This window comes from Peromyscus leucopus, chromosome 7 (genome assembly GCF_004664715.2).
Source record: "Peromyscus leucopus breed LL Stock chromosome 7, UCI_PerLeu_2.1, whole genome shotgun sequence".
Lineage (NCBI taxonomy): Eukaryota > Metazoa > Chordata > Mammalia > Rodentia > Cricetidae > Peromyscus > Peromyscus leucopus.
Window position 1 is genome coordinate 1,870,044 of NC_051069.1, and position 19,394 is coordinate 1,889,437.

At 37.2% G+C, this 19,394-nt stretch overlaps 1 protein-coding gene across 1 annotated transcript in view; it reads right to left on the reverse strand.

Moving 5' to 3' along the window:
• Nucleotides 1-19,394, reverse strand: part of Adam10 (ADAM metallopeptidase domain 10) — a 109,637-nt gene that overhangs the window by 11,323 nt on the left and 78,920 nt on the right. Inside the window, exons 9-11 of the mRNA XM_028865669.1 lie at nt 14,720-14,883; nt 4,738-4,921; nt 503-653 (exon numbers count right to left, since the gene is read on the reverse strand). Of these exons, the coding sequence (XP_028721502.1) occupies nt 503-653; nt 4,738-4,921; nt 14,720-14,883 (499 nt within the window). The remainder of the gene's footprint in view (nt 1-502; nt 654-4,737; nt 4,922-14,719; nt 14,884-19,394) is intronic.

Consider the following 19,394-nt stretch of genomic DNA (forward strand, 5'->3'; position numbering starts at 1 on the left):
TTTCAAAGTTAGGAACTAAATGATATGTATGTATTTTAAGGAGCAGCATTCTCACATTCTTTTTTTCAATACCCAAATCACTGGATTATGAATTGTTCTAATTGTCAACAACAGGATACTGTCATTCCAGAAAAATAATAACAATAGAACAAAGCAGGGCAAATTTCTACAGCCATAGGGACCTCTTGACATCAGCACTGTCTGTCCTAACCGCTGTGGGTGACCCTGCAGTGACATCAGCACTAAGTCTGTCCTAACTGCTGTATGTAGGTGACCCTGCAGTGACATCAGCACTAAGTCTGTCCTAACCGCATTGGGTGACCCTGCAGTAAGTCTGTCCTAACCGCTGTGGGTGACCCTGCAGTAAGTCTGTCCTAACCGCTGTGGGTGACCTGCAGTAAGTCTGTCCTAACCGCATTGGGTGACCCTGCAGTAAGTCTGTCCTAACCGCTGTGGGTGACCTGCAGGCATGCTGCATCACTGGGGTTGGCGAGGCAGGTACCTGCACTGCTTCCCAGGCTTCAGCTTGCATTTCTTGCCTTCTGGCTGGTTTGCATCGAAGCAGCACTCGTCTTTACACTGGTCACTGTAGCCACAGTCACATTCTTCACCTTGCTCTACCATCCCATTTCCACATATAGGCTGGCCAGATTCTGAAGAAAGTTAACAGGACAAGATGAGCACTGTATACACACATTGATTTTCTTCAAAATTCACCAACTCAGGGCTGGAGAAACGGCTTGGTGATTTATTTAAGAGCACTTGCTGCCCTTCCTGAGGACCTGATTTCAGTTCCCAGGACCCAATGTCCTCACAACTGTCTATAACTTAAGATCCAAGGAATCTGACATCATCTTCTGGCCTCCAAGGGAATCAGGCTCACATATAATGCAGAGCAGACATACATGCACGCAAAACACCATAAACATAAAAAAAATAAAATAAAATTCACAAACTCTTTAGAGCTTTACCAAAAAGAAAAGGGTAAGTAAGGCAATGAGTAAGTAAGGCAAAAAACAGAATCTGGAAATCAGGAGACTTGTTTTTCTTTCTTTCTTTTTTTTTTTTTTTTTTGTTGTTGTTGTTGTTGTTTTTTAGTAAGGGCAGTGCTACTAACCAACAATGCAACCTCAGCGTATCACTCCTTATGGGGGCCTCTGTTTCTGCACAGTGAAAGGACTGACTTCATGGGTCCTTCTTACGTTCTTTACAGAACTAGTAACTTGCTATTTAGGCCACATCACAGTTGAGCTTTGCTGACTACATATGTATGTCATGCATGTGCAAATAAAGTTAGTGTTTCTCAACCAGACGAAAGAGGAAAACCTGTTACAGAAAACTTCAAACATACATAAAAGTAGTAAGAAAATAAGCACAATGACCTCCCATGTATGCTTCTTTTGTCTTATTCCCAACCATTTTTATTCTGTAGCATTTTGAAATCACCACACCTAATATGTTATTCTGTAAATACTTCAGGCTGCATGTCTAAATGATAAATGTTTTATAGACCTAACTATATATATATCATTATCACAGCTAATAAAATCAGCAAGATGCTTAATAACTAAGCATCTAATCGCCAATCAATGTTCAAATTTCCTGAGCTATTTCTTTACAGTTTGCCAATAAAACAAGTTCCAAACAAGGCTCTCCTAACTCCACCCCTTCCTCCATAGTTGCTTTAGATGATGTATCTCTTATTTTACTATAGAATAGGTTCGTCCTGTCTTTTTTTATTTTTACATCATTTACTTGTTAAGGAAGCTGGATGATTTTATCCTATAGAATAACTCACTTTTAAAAAGTGATCATAATATTGTCAATAAGAACTTTTAAATGTATATTATTCTTTTTCTTACTAGACCAGGCTCCTTAAGAAAAGAAATATGTATTAATCATTAATGTGCTCTCTGTAGTCCCAAGCAGTTTAACAGTACAAGGACAGATCTTAGACAATTAGAGTTAAAAAGTCTGGTCTAAAATATTGGTGGATAATTTCAATATCTTTCTTTAACTTCTAAAGTTCTCACTGAAGCTTAGAATTAGAATAGTGGGTTCAATCCCCAGCACCATCAAAACAAATGATGGGGGGAAAATCAGACTAGGAATGCTACTCTTTGTGAGATCACAAAATCACCTCAGGACATTATCATTTGCTGGAAAGAACAAGAATCAAATGCCTTCATTTTCTAGTAAGCAAAACTAACTTCTAATGGGCTTGTGACTTGCTAGAAGCCAAATACCCCAATATGATCAAACAGATGAAGCCCAGAGGTTCTTGGATCTTAAATCTTAGGCTCTTCTCTTTCTAATGCACCAACTCGGAATTTAAAATGGGAACTAAATAAATAGAAGTGAATCCACACCCAGCATAAGAATCTCACTTACAGCACAGATGAGTGAAAACCACTCCAGGAAGATAGGCTTTACATTTATCAAGTTATTCTTAACTCATTAAAGTAAATCTTAGCAGTTACTTCTTCTAAGTGAACAAAGGCATTCTCTAAAAGTTATACTCTGTACAATTCCATCTATATATTATCAAAAGGACAGTATTTTAGAAATGGAAAAGAGATTAATGGGGTGGGTAGGGAATAGCAAGAGACAGCTAGGTATGGTTATGAGCAGATAGGTGTGGTAATGAGTAGATAACACTCCTTGTCCTGATGGACTGTTCTGGATCTTGTCTCCGGTGGTGGGATATAAAACTACACATGTAATAAAATTATATAAAAAGAAACAAACATGGAGAAGATAGGAGTAAGGAGTGTGGAATGTGCACTGATGACATCATCACACTGAAGATACTATCAACCTGCAGGGTATTACCAGTGGAGACACGAGATGAAGGTACTGAGCATCGACTACTTATTGTAACTGTATGTGAATCTATAATTATGCCAATAAAAACTATTGAAAAAAGGACAGACTTATCCAGAAGTCTCCCTCGATTCCTCAACCTTTCTTTGAATGTCCTTTACGTACAAAAGTGACCATGACTCAATATTTGCATTCAAGTATTTTATAATCTTGTGGAAAAGGAAGATACACAAAACAACTTGAAGACTAGGTAGACTATTTGGAATCTGATAATTATCACAAGAGACACAGCTGAATGTAAGACCAAAATCTGGTATGCTTATACAGTGGAATATTGTTTACCCTTTAAAAGGAGTGGAATTGTGGTACATGTTATTATAGGGGTGAACCTTGAAAAGTTTATGATAAGAAAAACAAGCTGGACACAAAAGAACATACACTGTATGAGTCCTCTGTGCCCACTGACAGAAACAATGAGTAAACTAGATTCAGTCCTATAACATACTGTTATTTGGCAACAGGAACAAAACATTGTGATGAACCTTGAAATATTATGTAGAGTTAAAAGTAAAATTCCATAAAAGGAAAAAGCTATGAATTTCATTTGTATGAAATCTTAAAACAGGCTAATCAATCTCTGGTTAAACAATCAGCAGCTGCTTCTGGGAGACTGACTGCAAAGTGGAATAAAGAACTTTTTGGACTGCCAGAAATGTTCTGATCTTCACAGCTGTTTGGTTTACATAGCTAACTGCCATTTGCCAAATTCAGCAAATGGTGCACTTAAGACATGCACTTTACACATCCCTGTTGACTGCAGCACTACCCACAACAGCCAAACTGTGGAACTAACTAATCTAGGTGTCCAACAAGGGGAACAGATGAAGAAACTTCACATATAGACATTTTGGGTTTTGGTTTGTTTGTTTTTGTTTTTTGTTGGTGTTGGTTAATTAGCGACAGGATCTTGCTGGGTAGCTCTGGCTGGCCTGAAGCCTGCTTATATAGATCAGGCTGGCCTTGAACTCACAACCTCCCACCTGTCTCTACCTCCCAACTGCTGGGATTAAGGGTGTGCACCATCACACCCATGCAGCACATACTCAATGGAGATGTTTTCAGACATGAGGGGTACAGTTTTTTGTTGTTTGCAGGAAAATAGATGCAACTGGAGATAATCATATTAAGTAAATTAAGCCAATGTCACAAAGACAAGATTGTGCTGTCTTCTCATTTCCAGTTCCTAGCTTTTATACCAATCCATAAAATCATGTACACATATATAACAAGAAAGCAGAAGCAAAACTACCTAGGAGAGCAAGAGGAAGAAGAGGAGACAGGGAAACGGAGGAGAGGAGGTGTATGGTGAGTATGCCCAATGTACCGTCAAATGTCTCTGTCTCTGTCTCTCTCTGTCTCTCTCTCTCTCTCACACACACACACACACACACACACACACACACACACACACACAAAAAAAAAAAAAAAAAAAAAAAAAAAAAAACCTCAGAGTATACAATTCACCTAGGAAAGAAAGAGAGGGAGGAGGAAGAACCTTCAACAACAGTGAACTCTAACTAATGAGATATAAGCCTAAGTGTCTAGAAGTAAATTACTCTGCCACCTGCAACTTAATTTCAAAGGGGTAAATTCCTAAGTATTTGATAAAGCAAATACAGCAAAGTCTTAATGGGAAAACAGGGGGGGGGTTGTTCGTAGAGAAGATTCTTTCTAGTTTTCTGAATGATTAAATATCAAGGGAAAGGCACTTCCACTTGACGAGCTAGATTCAATCCTCAGAACCCACATGGTGAAAGCAGAGAACTGACTCCAGCAAGTTGTCTTCTGACCTCCACATGAATCCCATGGTGTGTGAAAAAAGTTAATAATTAAAGTATTGAGAACCATACATACCAACAAAGCAGTTGTTCCTCTTCTTCTCAAGCACTTGGCTTATGTTTCTAATACTGCAGAGTGAAAACTTGTTGTTGTTAAGTTTGTCCCCAGACGTTGCTCTTGCATACATGATGTAATTGCCATTTTCTTTCTGTCCTAAGTTCTTAGACTCTCCTGGTGTGCACTCTGTTCCAGAATCATGCTGCCAAATAGAATATGATGTTACAGTAATAGGAAGTAAAACAGGGTTTCCAGGTCATCTGCTTAAGTGGAACTTTCTCATCAGAAGAACAGTGGAAGTCACATACTTTCCTTGAAGAAGGGTCTACCTATTGCCTCGGATGGTGAGTTAGGATAACTACTTGCTCTGTCAGCGGCCACAGTTGCAGCACAGAAGGAAAACTGAAGGTCTAAATATAAACTATCTTAGACTTTGTAATTAGGGACTAGAACTGAACATACACCATCATAAAGACTATTGAAAAGCAGCTTTTAAGGCTGGCAGTAATAATATGGATTACTTAGCATTCATTAAAATACATGATAAATTACATGCTAAAACTGGTTCAGGAAGGCAGAGATGAAAACAAAACCCAAGACCAGTGCTGGGGAAGTCAGAGAGTGAGAACTCAAGGTAAGGGCAGCTTCCTTAATGAGTCAGAGCAAAAGATAGCTGAGTAAAATGCTGACTGGAGAAAGAAACACAAGTTTTACTTTTAAATGAAATTAAGAACTCAAGGCATGAGATCAAAACACTACTTTACAGAATAAATAGGAGATAGAGTTCTGTGTATGAGCACATGCACAGAAGTGGTTTTGGTTCCAGTAACTTACCCAGGTATTAGAGGCATCAGAAGAGTTGCCTGAATTTTCTCAAAGAAAACACACTTAGGAAGCTAGAATGAAGCAGCAGACCCCAGCAGCGCCTGCTTTCCTGGTACACATGCACTGAAACAACCTAGGGTTTGGTAGGTGCCCCAGTGGGTAAGAGCACTTGCTGTTCTCCAGGACACACATAAAAAAGTCAGGCACAGGACCAGGGAGATGGCTCAGGCAGCAAAGGTGCTTGTCACTAATTTTGGCAACTTAAATTGATCCCCAGGACCCAAATGCAAGTAGCTATCCTCTGACTTCTACTCATGTGCTGTGGCACACAATCGAACACACACACACACACACACACACACACACACACACACACACACACAAATAGATAAATGCAATAACAATTTTAAGAAAAAAAAATAAACAAAACCATACATGGCCATGCTTATCTGTAACAACCCCATTGCTAGAATATAGAAACAGATACCAGAAGTTCACTAGATGATCAGTCTAACCCAGATGGCAAGCTTCTAGCTCAGAGAGCTGTCTCAAGGTACTAACACAGAGTGATTGAGAAAGACACTCATCCTCCTCCTCTGACTTCTGCATGAACACACAAAGGTGCATACTCAATTGCATGTACCACACACACACAATACCTTCAATATCACACTCACACACCTGAAGCAAACCTCACATACAATGTCCTCAAGTAATTAAGGTGCTAATCATTAGAAGGGGCAAAAATGTAAGGTACTAAAATGGCAATTGTATTTAGCTGAATCTTGGTTTTAATACCCAATAACCCCACTCTCTACAGACGAACAATAAATAACAAGTCACTTTGATTTTATATTTCCTCATCAGAGACCTCTATTCACATCTTACTCTTCCTGATACTGCCCTACTTTTCTCCTGAGCCCAGATCCAGCCTCTAGCAACTACTTGCTCTGTACACAGTATTACCTTGCTTTATGCTCCTGACAATTCAATTTGGTTTCTGATTAAGTATGGTACTAGCAAGAATTTCATCATTCAAATTTAGAAACAGAAAGAAAAAAAATTCCAAAACTACATAACTCTTAATGTGACCATAGAATTACTTGCTACCTTTCAAAGAAATATTAGAGGACCCAGTTATACATCGAAGTACTAAAATATTCAAACCTATACAGATGAAACTTTGCCAGAGAGTTACATTCTTAAAAACAGCAAATTGTGACCTACTTGCCTAGTCTTATTTATTCAGGAATGGTATAAGAGATCTCACCAATTGCTATAGAAGGAGAAACGGGTTGTAAACAAGGATGCTTACTATTTGCCACTTCAGACACAAGAACAAAACTGGCAAACAAAGAAGTAAAAAGACCCCACTCCCCCAACACAGACATATATACACAAAGGACTATCTTGACTGGAAGCCAAAAGGATTCAGAGTGCAAATTAAGAGCAAAGTTTCACAAGTATACTACAACTTTAGTTAGAAAAGAAAAACAAGAAAAATTACTTCCTAAGTTCCTAAGACACATCTGGTGGAACAGACTCTAATCCCTGCATTAAAGGGGCTGCAACAGTGAGATCATAAGGTTGAGGTCAGCCTAGACTACCCAGTGAGGACTTACCAAAGAAAAAGAAATAGAAGAAGGGGGTGGCAACACAGAAAGAAAGGAGCAAATATTCACAGAAAATTTAGAACAAGACTTAAGAATCTAGAAACAATTAATTATTATCTACTGACCACAACTATTGACATTTTGGTGTATTTCTTATGATTATATTTGACTTTAGCACATCTTAATTTAAACTTTGCATCCTGTTATGAGTATAATGATTATGTATGTCTAAGCATACCAGTGTAAGTTAAGCACTGAAGAGCCTAAGGTTTTTAAATGGCTGCAGAGCATTCCATGGTAGCAGTTAAAAGCACTTGCTGCTCTTGCAGAAGACCTGGGTTCAGTTCTCAGTACCCACATGGTAGCTCACAACCATCTATAAACTCCAGTTCCAAGGGTTCTGACACCTTTTGCTCTATAGACTCAAAGCACCCATGTGGTACACAGACATATACATATATATGTATATATGTCTCTCTATATATGTCTATATATATGTATGTATACAGACAACACACTTATACATATAAAAATAATTTTTTAAGAAAAGATTTCAAGATAAGGTAGGTTGAAGCAGGAAATTGATCCCATTTGAAAGGTGAAAGGAGATGACACAGGATATATATGTTCTGTTGGCTGAAGTTTCTCTCCCACTTGCCTGTTCCTAAATACCCAGCAGCCGCTTCCCAAATAATTGACTCAGAGGCTTAACATTATTTATAAATGCTTGGCTGGTAGCTCAGGCTTATTATTAACTAGCTCTTACACTTAAATTAACCCATAATTCTTATCTATGTTTAGCCACATGGCTTGGTACCTTTTCTCAGTGTGGCATTCTCATCTTGATTCTTCTGCATCTGGCTGGTGACTCCTGACCCCATTCTACCTCTTCCCAGAATTCTCCTAGTCTGGTCGCCCACCTATACTTCCTGCCTAGCTACTGGCCAATCAGTGTTTTATTAAAGCAATTTGAGTGATACATCTTTACAGTGTCATTTACAAGAACATTATGCCACAGCATTTCCCCTTTTTTGTCTAATTCAAAAGGAAGGTTTTAACCTTAATACAGTAAAACAAAAATAGTTATTAAGTAAGAATTACAGTATCCAATCAATTAGGATTTGTGGTACACCTGGTGTCCAACTTTTGGGGCACAAAGTCACAAAAAAAGCCACTTTCCTGTGGCTTTGCAGCTACTGGCACAGGCCAGAGCTCCACACAGCTAGATAGAGTCTCTACCCTGCCAGCTAAGTGTCTGTTGCAGCCTATATGCAGCAAACACCATAGGCTTTGGTCTCTAAAACCACAGGAGTTAGCCACTTTTGCACATTCCCCCATGCAGATGGCTGGCTCTTTGGCATCTTCTCTTCCAGTGGGTGGTGGGCTCTCTCTGGCTACTACCACATTAGGTAGCTGCATTGAAACCCACTTGGGCTTCTACTGTTCTACACAGAAGCAGTCAGCCTCACATCTGAATCGTCATTGTCAGCAAATTTGGTGAGACAATTGGGAATTCTTAAAGGGAGGAATTAGTTAAAAGGGAGGGTTTTTTCCCCACATTAAAAAAAATAGGAAACATTTTAGGTCTCTGTTTGATAATACACTAGATGGTTTGAAAATGGAGCAATTAAAGGATAACTAATTTAGATGGGATTAACATGTCAATTATAAATATTATTTGATTATTTTTATTTTATCATTAAAAAAGTTGGTCAATATGAGTGCCAAGATAAAAGTTTTAGAAAAATTTGTTAAAGCAGATCATAGAGATTTTCATAGAGACAGAGGAATTTAAAGGAGAACCAATCTCAGCATTGTAATTATAAGGTTAGAGAGAACAGCCTAAGGCTTACTTTTTTTTTTTTTTGTTTGTTTGTTTGTTTTGTTTTGTTTTGTTTTTCGAGACAGAGTTTCTCTGTGTAGCTTTGTGCCTTTCCTGGAACTCACTTGGTAGCCCAGGCTGGCCTTGAACTCACAGAGATCCGCCTGGCTCTGCCTCCCGAGTGCTGGGACTAAAGGCGTGCGCCACCACTGCCCGGCAAAGATTTATTTATTTTGTATACAGCATGTATGACTACAAGTCAGAAGAGGGCACCAGATCTCATTACAGATGGTAGTGAGCTACCATGTGGTTGCTGGGAATTGAACTCAGGACCAATGGAAGAGCAGTTGGTGCTCTTAACCTCTGAGCCATCTCTCCAGCCCTAGCCTAAGGCTTTCAAACAGCCAATCTTAATTTATCCAGTAACCTTATAGGAACTGCCAAATGATAGATATCCTCAAGGCTGGGTAAGAGTGATAGTCTCATATGGCCTGCATTCAACTTTTTGTGAAGCAGATGTTAAACTCATGATCAACTTGTAATAGAATTACCCCTCAAAACTGAAGAGACTTGGTTACAACAGTCTTGGAGGCTGGTCCTCAATTACAGTGGAGGACCTGGTGGAAAGATGAGGTTAAGACCACTGAACAAGAAGCAGGGCTAAAGGTATAGAGAGGGAGATTATGCTAATGTAGAAAGGCAATCTTTATACGATGACCACACCCTGGCTTTATGCCACGCAGCAGCTTTGAATGCTTGGGACAGAACTGAAGAAGTAGAAAAGAAAATTGAGTTATTTACTAAAGTTATGCAGGGCCCAAAAGAAACCTTCACTGATTTCTTACAAAGATTGTCTTCAGCAGTAAATAGAATGATACCAAATTCAGAAGCTAGACAAAGAATAATTGAATCTCTGGCTTTTGAAAATAGCACGCTTAGAGGAATGGATCTGAGATACAGTCAATTGAAACTCATGACCATGATGATGCTTGGATAGAGAGGTCATTTCCAGAGGTTTGAAGAAAAATCAAAATGTCAAATGTTTAAACTGCAGTAAAGAAGGTCACCTAAACAGGGACTGTAAGCAGAGCATTCCTAGAAACAACATTTTTGCTAAAAATAATCTCAACAGAATGCCCCTCCCTTCTGGATTATGCAGAAGGTATGGCAAAGGCAGGCATTGGACTAATGAATGTAGATCAACAAGGGACAGACAAAGTAACCCTTAGGGGGGTCTCTCGCAGGCTCCCATATCAAATTCGGTTGAGTCATTTCCTGTCATCATGGAGGAAACTCCTTCCCAGAACAATTAAAGAACTTAATGTGATCTCTGAAGTCTCCAAAAAGATGACGGGCCCCACAATCACAATTCCATATGGACTATGATAACACCACTAAGCTGACAAACGCCATCCAAAGATCAGTTTTGGACTGCAAACTGCTCAGGACAATCTCGAGGTAGCTAGCTGAGATGATGCAGCCTCATAGACTACTCTATCCAGGACTTGAGACAAGCCCTGCACTTTCCCATTATGCAGGGACTGAACAACAAATGATACAGCTTGATAATTAACTCAATTTTTTCTTTTCAAGATCTCGTAAAGATGCCGTTGCCCCCAGACAGCAGGAAGTAAAGAATATAATGCCCACAATCCCAAGAGGTGGGTGGGTGGCTTTTGGTCATCCAATGGGTTATGGACATTTTTCATTGTTTAGGGTGGTTGGTTATAAGTTGTATTGGTAATGGTCAGGGAAAAAGGCTGAAAAAAGGAGAAAAGATTCAGGGTTCTTGTTTGAAAAAGAAAAAGAAAAAAGGGGGATACAGATATGACAGGATAAAAGGGTAGATTATTGAATCTACTCTGAAAAGAGGATATAGATATGATAAGATAAAAAGGTATATTATTGAATCTACTTTTAAAAAAGCAACTACTAGTTTTAAATATTTTACATTGGATTGGATTTTTGTATATTGTATACAAATTTTGTATACTGATACAAATTTGAGACTAATTTTGTTAGACTACACTATACATACATTTTTAATCTTGTTCAAGATACTGTACCTATTAAACTCATTTAACAATTTAAGGTAAATTTCTAGTCCTTGAAAGTTATTATTATAAACTAATTAGGATATAAAGAAATGCAAATGAGTAGTTAGTCATTACAATCAAACTTGTAGTCATGTTAGGTATGTTATCAAGGTCAAAGAGATTTATTTTAGGTAGTTAGGTGGTCTTCAAACATTTCAGATATCTACAAAATATGGCATTTAAGATGTTTTAATAACATAGGTTCTTTTTTTTTAAGACAATGAGACATGTCTGATCCTGGCAGCACCAATCTACTTCAGAGAAGATGATAGACATCGAAGAAACTCCACATGGAGTTTACTTTCTTTGTGGCAAATGTTAGCCACTAGGCAAGAAAGTGCCCTTGCCTTGACTGCTGATAGTATGCTTTCCAATGGGACAAGCAGGACACAAAGAAAAGACTGCCGAACTTTGCCAAGACAAGGTAGGACAACCTTTCAGAATATCATACTTCACAGAAAAGTCAGTCAGATATTCTAAGCCTATAGGCTGAAGATGGATGTCCCAACGTTACAGAGGAACCTTGGGTGACTGTCCAGGCAGCCAGTTGTTTCTGTCATTTCTCACATTTTTTGGAAGTCACTTGCTTGCACTTCCTGTTTACTCAGGTAATATTATTTCCTTCTCGGGTCTCTGAGGGAGTTGAAGACTAGATAGTTATAGTTTTCCTTGGTTTACCAGACTTAGAAAAGAAACTCACTAAAGAGGTGTAAAGTGTATAAGGTTGAGAGACATCAAAAGATAGTTTAAGATGCTAACGCAAGTTAGGATAGAAAGTGAATTACGTACAAGACTTTGGACTCACCAAGATAGAATAGATAATGGAGTATTTTCTCTGAATTTGTCAAATGCAAATGGACTAGACATTGTTGATGTATTTATTGCCTGTATATGTTGTATATAGTTGTTGTACTTATTGTATAATTTTTCTTATATTAGTTATAACTTTCTTTTTTATTTTAGACAAAAAAGAGGAAATGTGGTGGTATTTTGTGTATGCTCTAACAAATAAAGCTTGCCTGAAGATCAGAGGGCAAAGCCAGCTACTAGTTAGTCATAGACGCCAGGCAGTGGTGGCACACACCTTTAATCCCAGCGCTTGGGATCTTATGCCTTTGCTCCCAGTACTTGGGAGGCACATATGCTTCTAATCCCAGCACTAGGTAGGATGAGACAGGAAATGATATGGCTGGACCGAGAAAAGAATATAAGGCGGGAGGAGACAGGAACTCAGTTCTTTCAGGCTGAGGATTTTGTAGAGGTAAGAACTAGTCTCTGATCTTCAGGCAAGTTTTATTTGTTAGAGCATACACAAAATATCACCACAACTTTGAATTGAATTATAGCAAGGCCTAAATACAGGATGGGGAAACTTTACCAGCAGTATCATCACAAAGCAGGAGCAAAGTCAGAGAAGCTTGATTATAGCTAGATTTGCACAAAGACCACGCTGGTAAAAGCAGAAATATATCAGACTTTTCATACTAAGAAGCAGGACCTTTCTTATTTGTGATTACAGCTTTCCATACAAAGCTTACAAAGCAGTTTACAAATGTACAATAAATATTTGGGATAATAAAAGTGAACATAAAGAATAATGTAAACCACATGGAGAAAGTAACATTATGTGGCACAGAGACATTGCAAGAGCGAGGCAGGCAGAAAGAGATTTCAGAGAGATGTCAAGGTGGACAGGTTTGGGAGTTTATGGTTCCAGCTCATCTATAAATCACTCAAATATTTATTAAGCATCTACCATGTATATGTATAGTAGAATTAACAACATGCACAAAGAAAGGGTGTGGTTACGTATGGTAAGGTCATTAAAAGTAGTCAAGTAGTAGAGGAAAAGGTTAACAAAGCAGACAAGGAACGAGAAACAAATTATCTATTAAACAATTCATAAAATATACAATTATGTTAATTTACTAAATGTAACTCATTGGCAGTCAGATACAGATTAAGATGAGAAGTGCCATGAGTTTGAGGCCAGTCTGGTATACACACAGAATTCCAGAACAGTCAGGTCTACACAGTCTCTAAAAACAATTAATAATAATAATAATAATAATAATAATAATAATAATAAATAAAAATAAAAACAAGCCAGGCCCTGGGACAGAGAAGAGAAAAGGTATTAGAAAGGTATCATAACATCTCTGGCAAGGCTTGCAATGGAGAAAGTTGTGAAGAAGGGGTGTTTCCTTGCACTTGAAATTACAACTTTACCATCAGCATCAGCCCTCAGCTCATGTCTGATACTTCAAGAACTCCTCTGAAAACAACCTCTCAACTTCTGATGGAGACTTAGACAAGGAAAGTCTGAGACAATACATTTTACAAACTTAGAAGTGCCTTTTAAGATTTTAAACTACAAGTTCATGATATTTTTATTAGTTTATTTATTTTGGTGCTGGAAATTAAACCTTGGGCTTCATGTATGCTATACATATACTCTATATTGACCTACATCCTCAACACCAACAAATTATTCTTAAAATAATAAACAATTCCATGTTTACAAATGATAAGGTCCAAGTAAGATGAATTTAGACAGTTATCAAGTAGAAATTTCCCAAACATGTACTTAATAAGCACCAGCAAAAGCACACAGAATCTTTCACTATTTTCTATTTCTGAGTTAAATTGATGTTTCAGAGTACTTAAAAATCATCAGAATGCACCAAGTGTTGTAGGGTACAAAGACAGCTGTTATAAGTGCAATAATCACATTGTGGTTATATATGAAACCTTTTTTTTCTAAAGCATGTAAGGATGTTTTAACTTAAACATCTTAGCAGAGAAAAAGAAAGGAATACAAAAAGTAGACAAGGCAAAACCTTGATAATTACTAACTGATTCAGGGGTCAGTAAATGAGCCCTTATTACATATAAGCTGCTCTTACATAGCCTAAGCTAAGAAAGGCGTTCCATATTTGAAGAATTGAGAAAACAAAGAACATGGAACATAAGACAAAATGTTACCCCCAAAGCCTAACAAAAATGTCAAGTAGGCCCTTTGGGAAAAGCTTGCTGATTCCTGTTCTGCATGATGGGAACATGGCCTGTTATGCTATTTCTTCTTCTGTGTATCAGGAATTTATCATAAGAAAATGTAAAGTATCAATCTACTTCCACAATAGAAAAATATGCTCAAGTAAATCACAATATTGCTATAACAGAAACAAAGCTAAAAGGCCATCATACAATTTGCAAGACTAATAAAAAAAAAAAAGAGAGACTCATTCAAAAGAAATTTGAGTGTAATAAGTATTGGTGACTGTTTCAGAACCAGCAAATATAGATAGATAGATAACCTTCTGTCTGAATAAGCCAGACTAAGCCATGCATGGTTGGTGCATGCCTATATTCATAGAACTTGGGAAGTAGGGACAGGAGGATCAAGAATTCAAGACTGCTCAGGCGACATGAGGTAGTTATCTCAAAGCTGCCCTCCCAGAAAGGAGCCAGATACAATTCTGTGCTTTCACAGAATTATTTTCAGTATGGTCAATTACATCACTATGCTCTGGCATATTAACACTAAACATTCATATGTACATTACTTGTACCACAAAATATCACTGGAGACAAAATTCAGGCTAATCACTTTTTAAATTTTTTAATAAATAGGCAGTACTTACTGGAGATCCAAAGTTATGTCCAACTTCATGAGCAAAAGTAATATGAGAGACTTTGGGAGGCACATGAGAGCCATAGTTCTGAACAGTAATAATGCCAGTGTTCAATGACTTCTTCTTGCCATCTGAATACAATTTGCTTTTCTCACATATTCCTCCAGAGCTTCCTAATTCAGATTTTTAAAAAGTAACAAAGTAAAATAAAAAGACTAAATTAGTTATCCATTCCTCTCCAAAAAACAGGTAAAAAGTAAATGAAATCACAGAGTTGAAACATTTATATTTTTCAATTTAAAATACAACTGGTACCTAAATGACTCAAATACTCCAAAGTTCCTGCAGTCCAAGATTTAAAAAAAATAATTTAAAATAAAATGTTAATAGTCCCTGCATAGAAACCCTAGGACTGAGTACAATCCTTACATGTTTTACAGCATCAAAAAGTCCTCAATATTTTGCCGCCATTAACATAGAAAAACATTTCTACTTCCTTTAAATTTGAGTAAGTCCACATTTATACTAAATCAAAGCATATTATACCCCTTCATCTTTTAAAAGGAAAACTTATAAATTAAATAAAAGTTAAAATATCCTTAAGTACATTCTACAAAAGCCACTTCTACAAACAGTGGTGCTCAGCAGGGGATGGCAGTCCTCCGACGCAATGCATCCCTCATGCATTCTTCTGGTGAAACACCAACCAAGTGACATGGATTTAAGAAGAGATGAAAGAGAGAAGGGTGGAGAGATGGTGGGAAGAAAGGAAGAACAGAAAAGTATATGTGGAAGAGTATCAGTATCTGGTTTGCTAGAAGTTTACTGTATTAACTAGTCACACAACTCTTCAGCAGCTGTGAAACTTAAAAAACAAACCCTGAATTGTGATTTTGCAATGTGCCCTGAATTCATTTTCAAATTTTAAAAGAAATTACTTAAGAGTAAGCATAGTAACTTACTTTGTACCTTGTCTTTTCATTAACAAGAATTTTGGAGTTCAAGATCAAAATGACAGTGCTTTCACAACCAAAGAAATTTACAAGAAATAAAAGAGAAAATAAATGAGAAAAATCACCCTAGCTGGTCATTTGCCATCCTCTTCATCTCAGACTCCCACAGGCAATTATAGGCATATGTCACCATGCTTATTCTTTCTTTTAATTAATTTTATAAACATTTTAAAGGGGAAATTCTTCAGTCTATGCTCACATTTAAAAGAATGTAGCTCAGTGACAGAGTACTTGTCTCAGGTGCCAAGGTCCTGGATTTGGTCCTTAGCATCATAAAAATTTACTATTTGAATAAAGAGCTTTTCCTATTTAGTATTATTTTTAAAGATTGATTTTAATTTTATATATGTGGGGGGGGGTATGTGCACATGTGTAGGTACTCACAGATGCCAAAAGAGGGTACCAAATCCCCTAGAGTTAGAATTAAAAGGTGGTTGTTAGCCACCTGATTTGGGTGTTGGGAACTAAACTTGAGTCCTTTTCAAGAGTAGTAAGTATTCTTAACACTGAGCCATCTGATCTCTCTCTCTCTCTCTCTCTCTCTCTCTCTCTCTCTCTCTCTCATTTGGTATTTTAAAAGATAAAATCAAATGGATTAAGATATTCAGATAATCAAATTATTTCACTTTAGTTTCAACACACTAGGATACAACCATTCTACTAAACCATTTAAAAAGTCTAATGGTTTAAATTCCTAAAAAAAAAAAAAAAAAAAAAAAGCTTTAATAGAAGACAACTGGAAACATTACTGCAAGAATGGCATGATTACAGCCAAGAATACTGGAGCATACCTGTAATCTTTGCATTCAAAAAACTGAAGCAAGAGAATCATCAGTTCAAAACTAGCCTACTAAGTAAAGACCTTGTTTTGTACCCATATCCACAACAACAAAAAACAAGCTATTGCTTTATTCCTATTAAATATATGGCAACAAACATAAATTTGGGAAACTGTTATGATTTAGCAAGCTGAATCATAATGCACTTCATAGAAAGGGAAGGTGAGGACTAAGCCGAGTGCAGAGTTAGCCCACAAAGCACTGACAGCCTTCATGATGGTCTCTACACACACCCTTCCCTGCACAGAAAACAGGGAGTGATTTATGAATATCTGATCTTTTCTGTTCTTTTTCTGAAGGTTGCATCATTACAGGAACTAGGAAATTAAACCTATGAGTAAGTACTCTAGAAGAATTATACCCCACACATTAACTTTGAGCAAGTAGTAAATTAATATCCTGCCTCGGTGAAGACTTGTCATATGAAACTAGTACAAAATAACTCCTGTCAAATTTGAACCAGGCACAGAAGCCTCCACACTGCACAACAGTAGAAAGAAAAAGAGTACATAGGCACGTTTTAGTAACTCTAACATGTTTCTGTAGTTTTCAGGTCTAACTTAAGGCAAGATCACATACAAGTTTGAGAACATTCTTCTTAAATATAGTCCCTATGATTTATATATTGCTTAATCTCCTAAATAACTGCTCCGAGTCTTGAGTTTAAAATAATTATAGACTAATAGCACACATTGGAGCAACTCAGATCACACAGGAAAAAATAAGATACTAAATTTTATTTTATAAATTATGGTCTTTAAATACTGCAACTAGTTTTGACATGCCAGAAGATCAATTAGAGACACATCTCACTTAGTTGACTGTAACTCAAGCTCAGTAACTGCTTTTACATTATGTAAGATTTTGCTGCAGAGTCATCAGAGAGAAATAAACCTTGTGAATAAAATGAGAAGAGTGAAATGTTTTTTACTCAAATCAAAAGCAGTAAGTAACCTGAGCGAGCTATAGCTATGTTCACTTAACTGATAACACTGAGACAGGCTAACACAGGAAAGAACAAGCCAGAGAAATATATTTCAGAGATGTATTAAAGAGGTTCAGCAAATGAAATGCAATAGAATGAAAGTGATAGCTATCTAACTTAAAGACTTTACTTATAATCCTAGCACTAATTCTTGGGAACCTGCAACAAGGTCCCAAGTTCAACATAAATTCAAGCTCAGCCTGTGTACAGTGAACCCTCCATCTCAAAATAGCATTTATTTTGTTACAAAACCATTGTATCAAATGGTAACAGGTTATCTGTTTAACCCTGAAGAAAACTGTATAGTAATCTTTCCTGAGTTTGGGACTGACTTTCTTCCCTGGTGCTGTAGATCAAACCCTAGGCCTTACACATGCTAAGCCAGTACTCTGCCACTGACAACTCCCCCTGTATATCTCTGTTTGAGAACCAGGCTCCTTTCTGATGGTTCCACTATGGCAAGGCATAGTTTTAAGTGTGAATCTCCAAGTCAACTCAGTTCACTGGGAAGATACTGCTTTTGTTTTTGTTTTATCAAAGACACCTAAAGCAGCACTCTACTGCAAGAAAGCCTTAAGTAAGAAGTAGGGTACATGATGTCCTGGTTCCAGCACAAAAGAAAAAGAAGAGATTACCTGAAAAACAACAAAAGACTTAAAGACAAGAAACTTACTATTAATATATTTCAGCCCTCATTTTCCTGCATCAACTGGGTCAGCCAAGAGGCTGCAGCTCACAAGCTACATACATACTCTGTGGTAATTACCCATAACGTAACTTCTTCTCCACTACTATGTTTTTGACTAGTGAAATTACTTCAGAATTTAATAAATTAAATTTAGGGCAACTAAACAACAGGATAAGAATTAGGCAGTGGTGGCACACGTCTAATCCCAGCACTCGGGAGGCAGAGGCAGGCAGATCTCAGTGAGTTCAAGGCCAGACTGGTCTCCAAAGCGAGTTCCAGGAAAGGAGCAAAGCTACACAGAGAAATCCTGTCTCGAAAAACCAAAATAAATAAATAAATAAAATAAAATAAAAGAATTAACAAAGATTACCTAGACCAAATAAAAATGAAAGATTAAGAAATACTAACAGACTATAAACTCAGTAAGTCATCTGTGAAGCATTATCTAAAAAGAAAAAGGTAACAACAAACACAAGACATAAGCAAAAAGATAGTCTCAAAAGGAGAGAAAATAAATTATAATATAAATTAATCTGATGCAAAGTAATTTACTAGACTGTATATATAAAAAGAAAGAAAAAAAAAAAAAAGTAGGCAAGCGCCCAGGGCTCTTAGTGCCTCTGCTATTCCCACAGAGCCTCAACAAATACTCTACATTATAATGCTGAAGTATAACAGAGTTCCTGTGTTCAGCTTCCTCTCTTAAGAAAGAAGAAAATACAGGCAGTAAAATGTAACCTCTACTGGGAAGCAGGAACCATTATCCCGGGATAATCAAGTAGATTATATATACAACATTCCTTGTAAAAATCAAGTGCATATCAAATTCAAAATTAGTTCAGTTAAGAGGACAAAGCTGCTGGTGTTATTTCAAGGCTGGTACCCTGTATTAAGATAACTGAGACAAGAGAGAAAAGACTCCTTCCTTCCCTTACTCTGGCCTTTAATCTCTGCCTATCCTCTCTCTAAGAGCTTTTGGAAAAAGTCTTCTAAGACCCAGAGCTGGGGATTTAATAGTCAAGTTAGAGAGTATTTTAGACCTGAAATAAAGGGGAAAGGTTATTAACACAGAAAGAAAAAGAGCAGAGAAGGAAGAAAAAAATGAAGATAAAGGTTGGGGAAAAAATGTCATTTTTCCCCACATTCCAGCTAATCATAA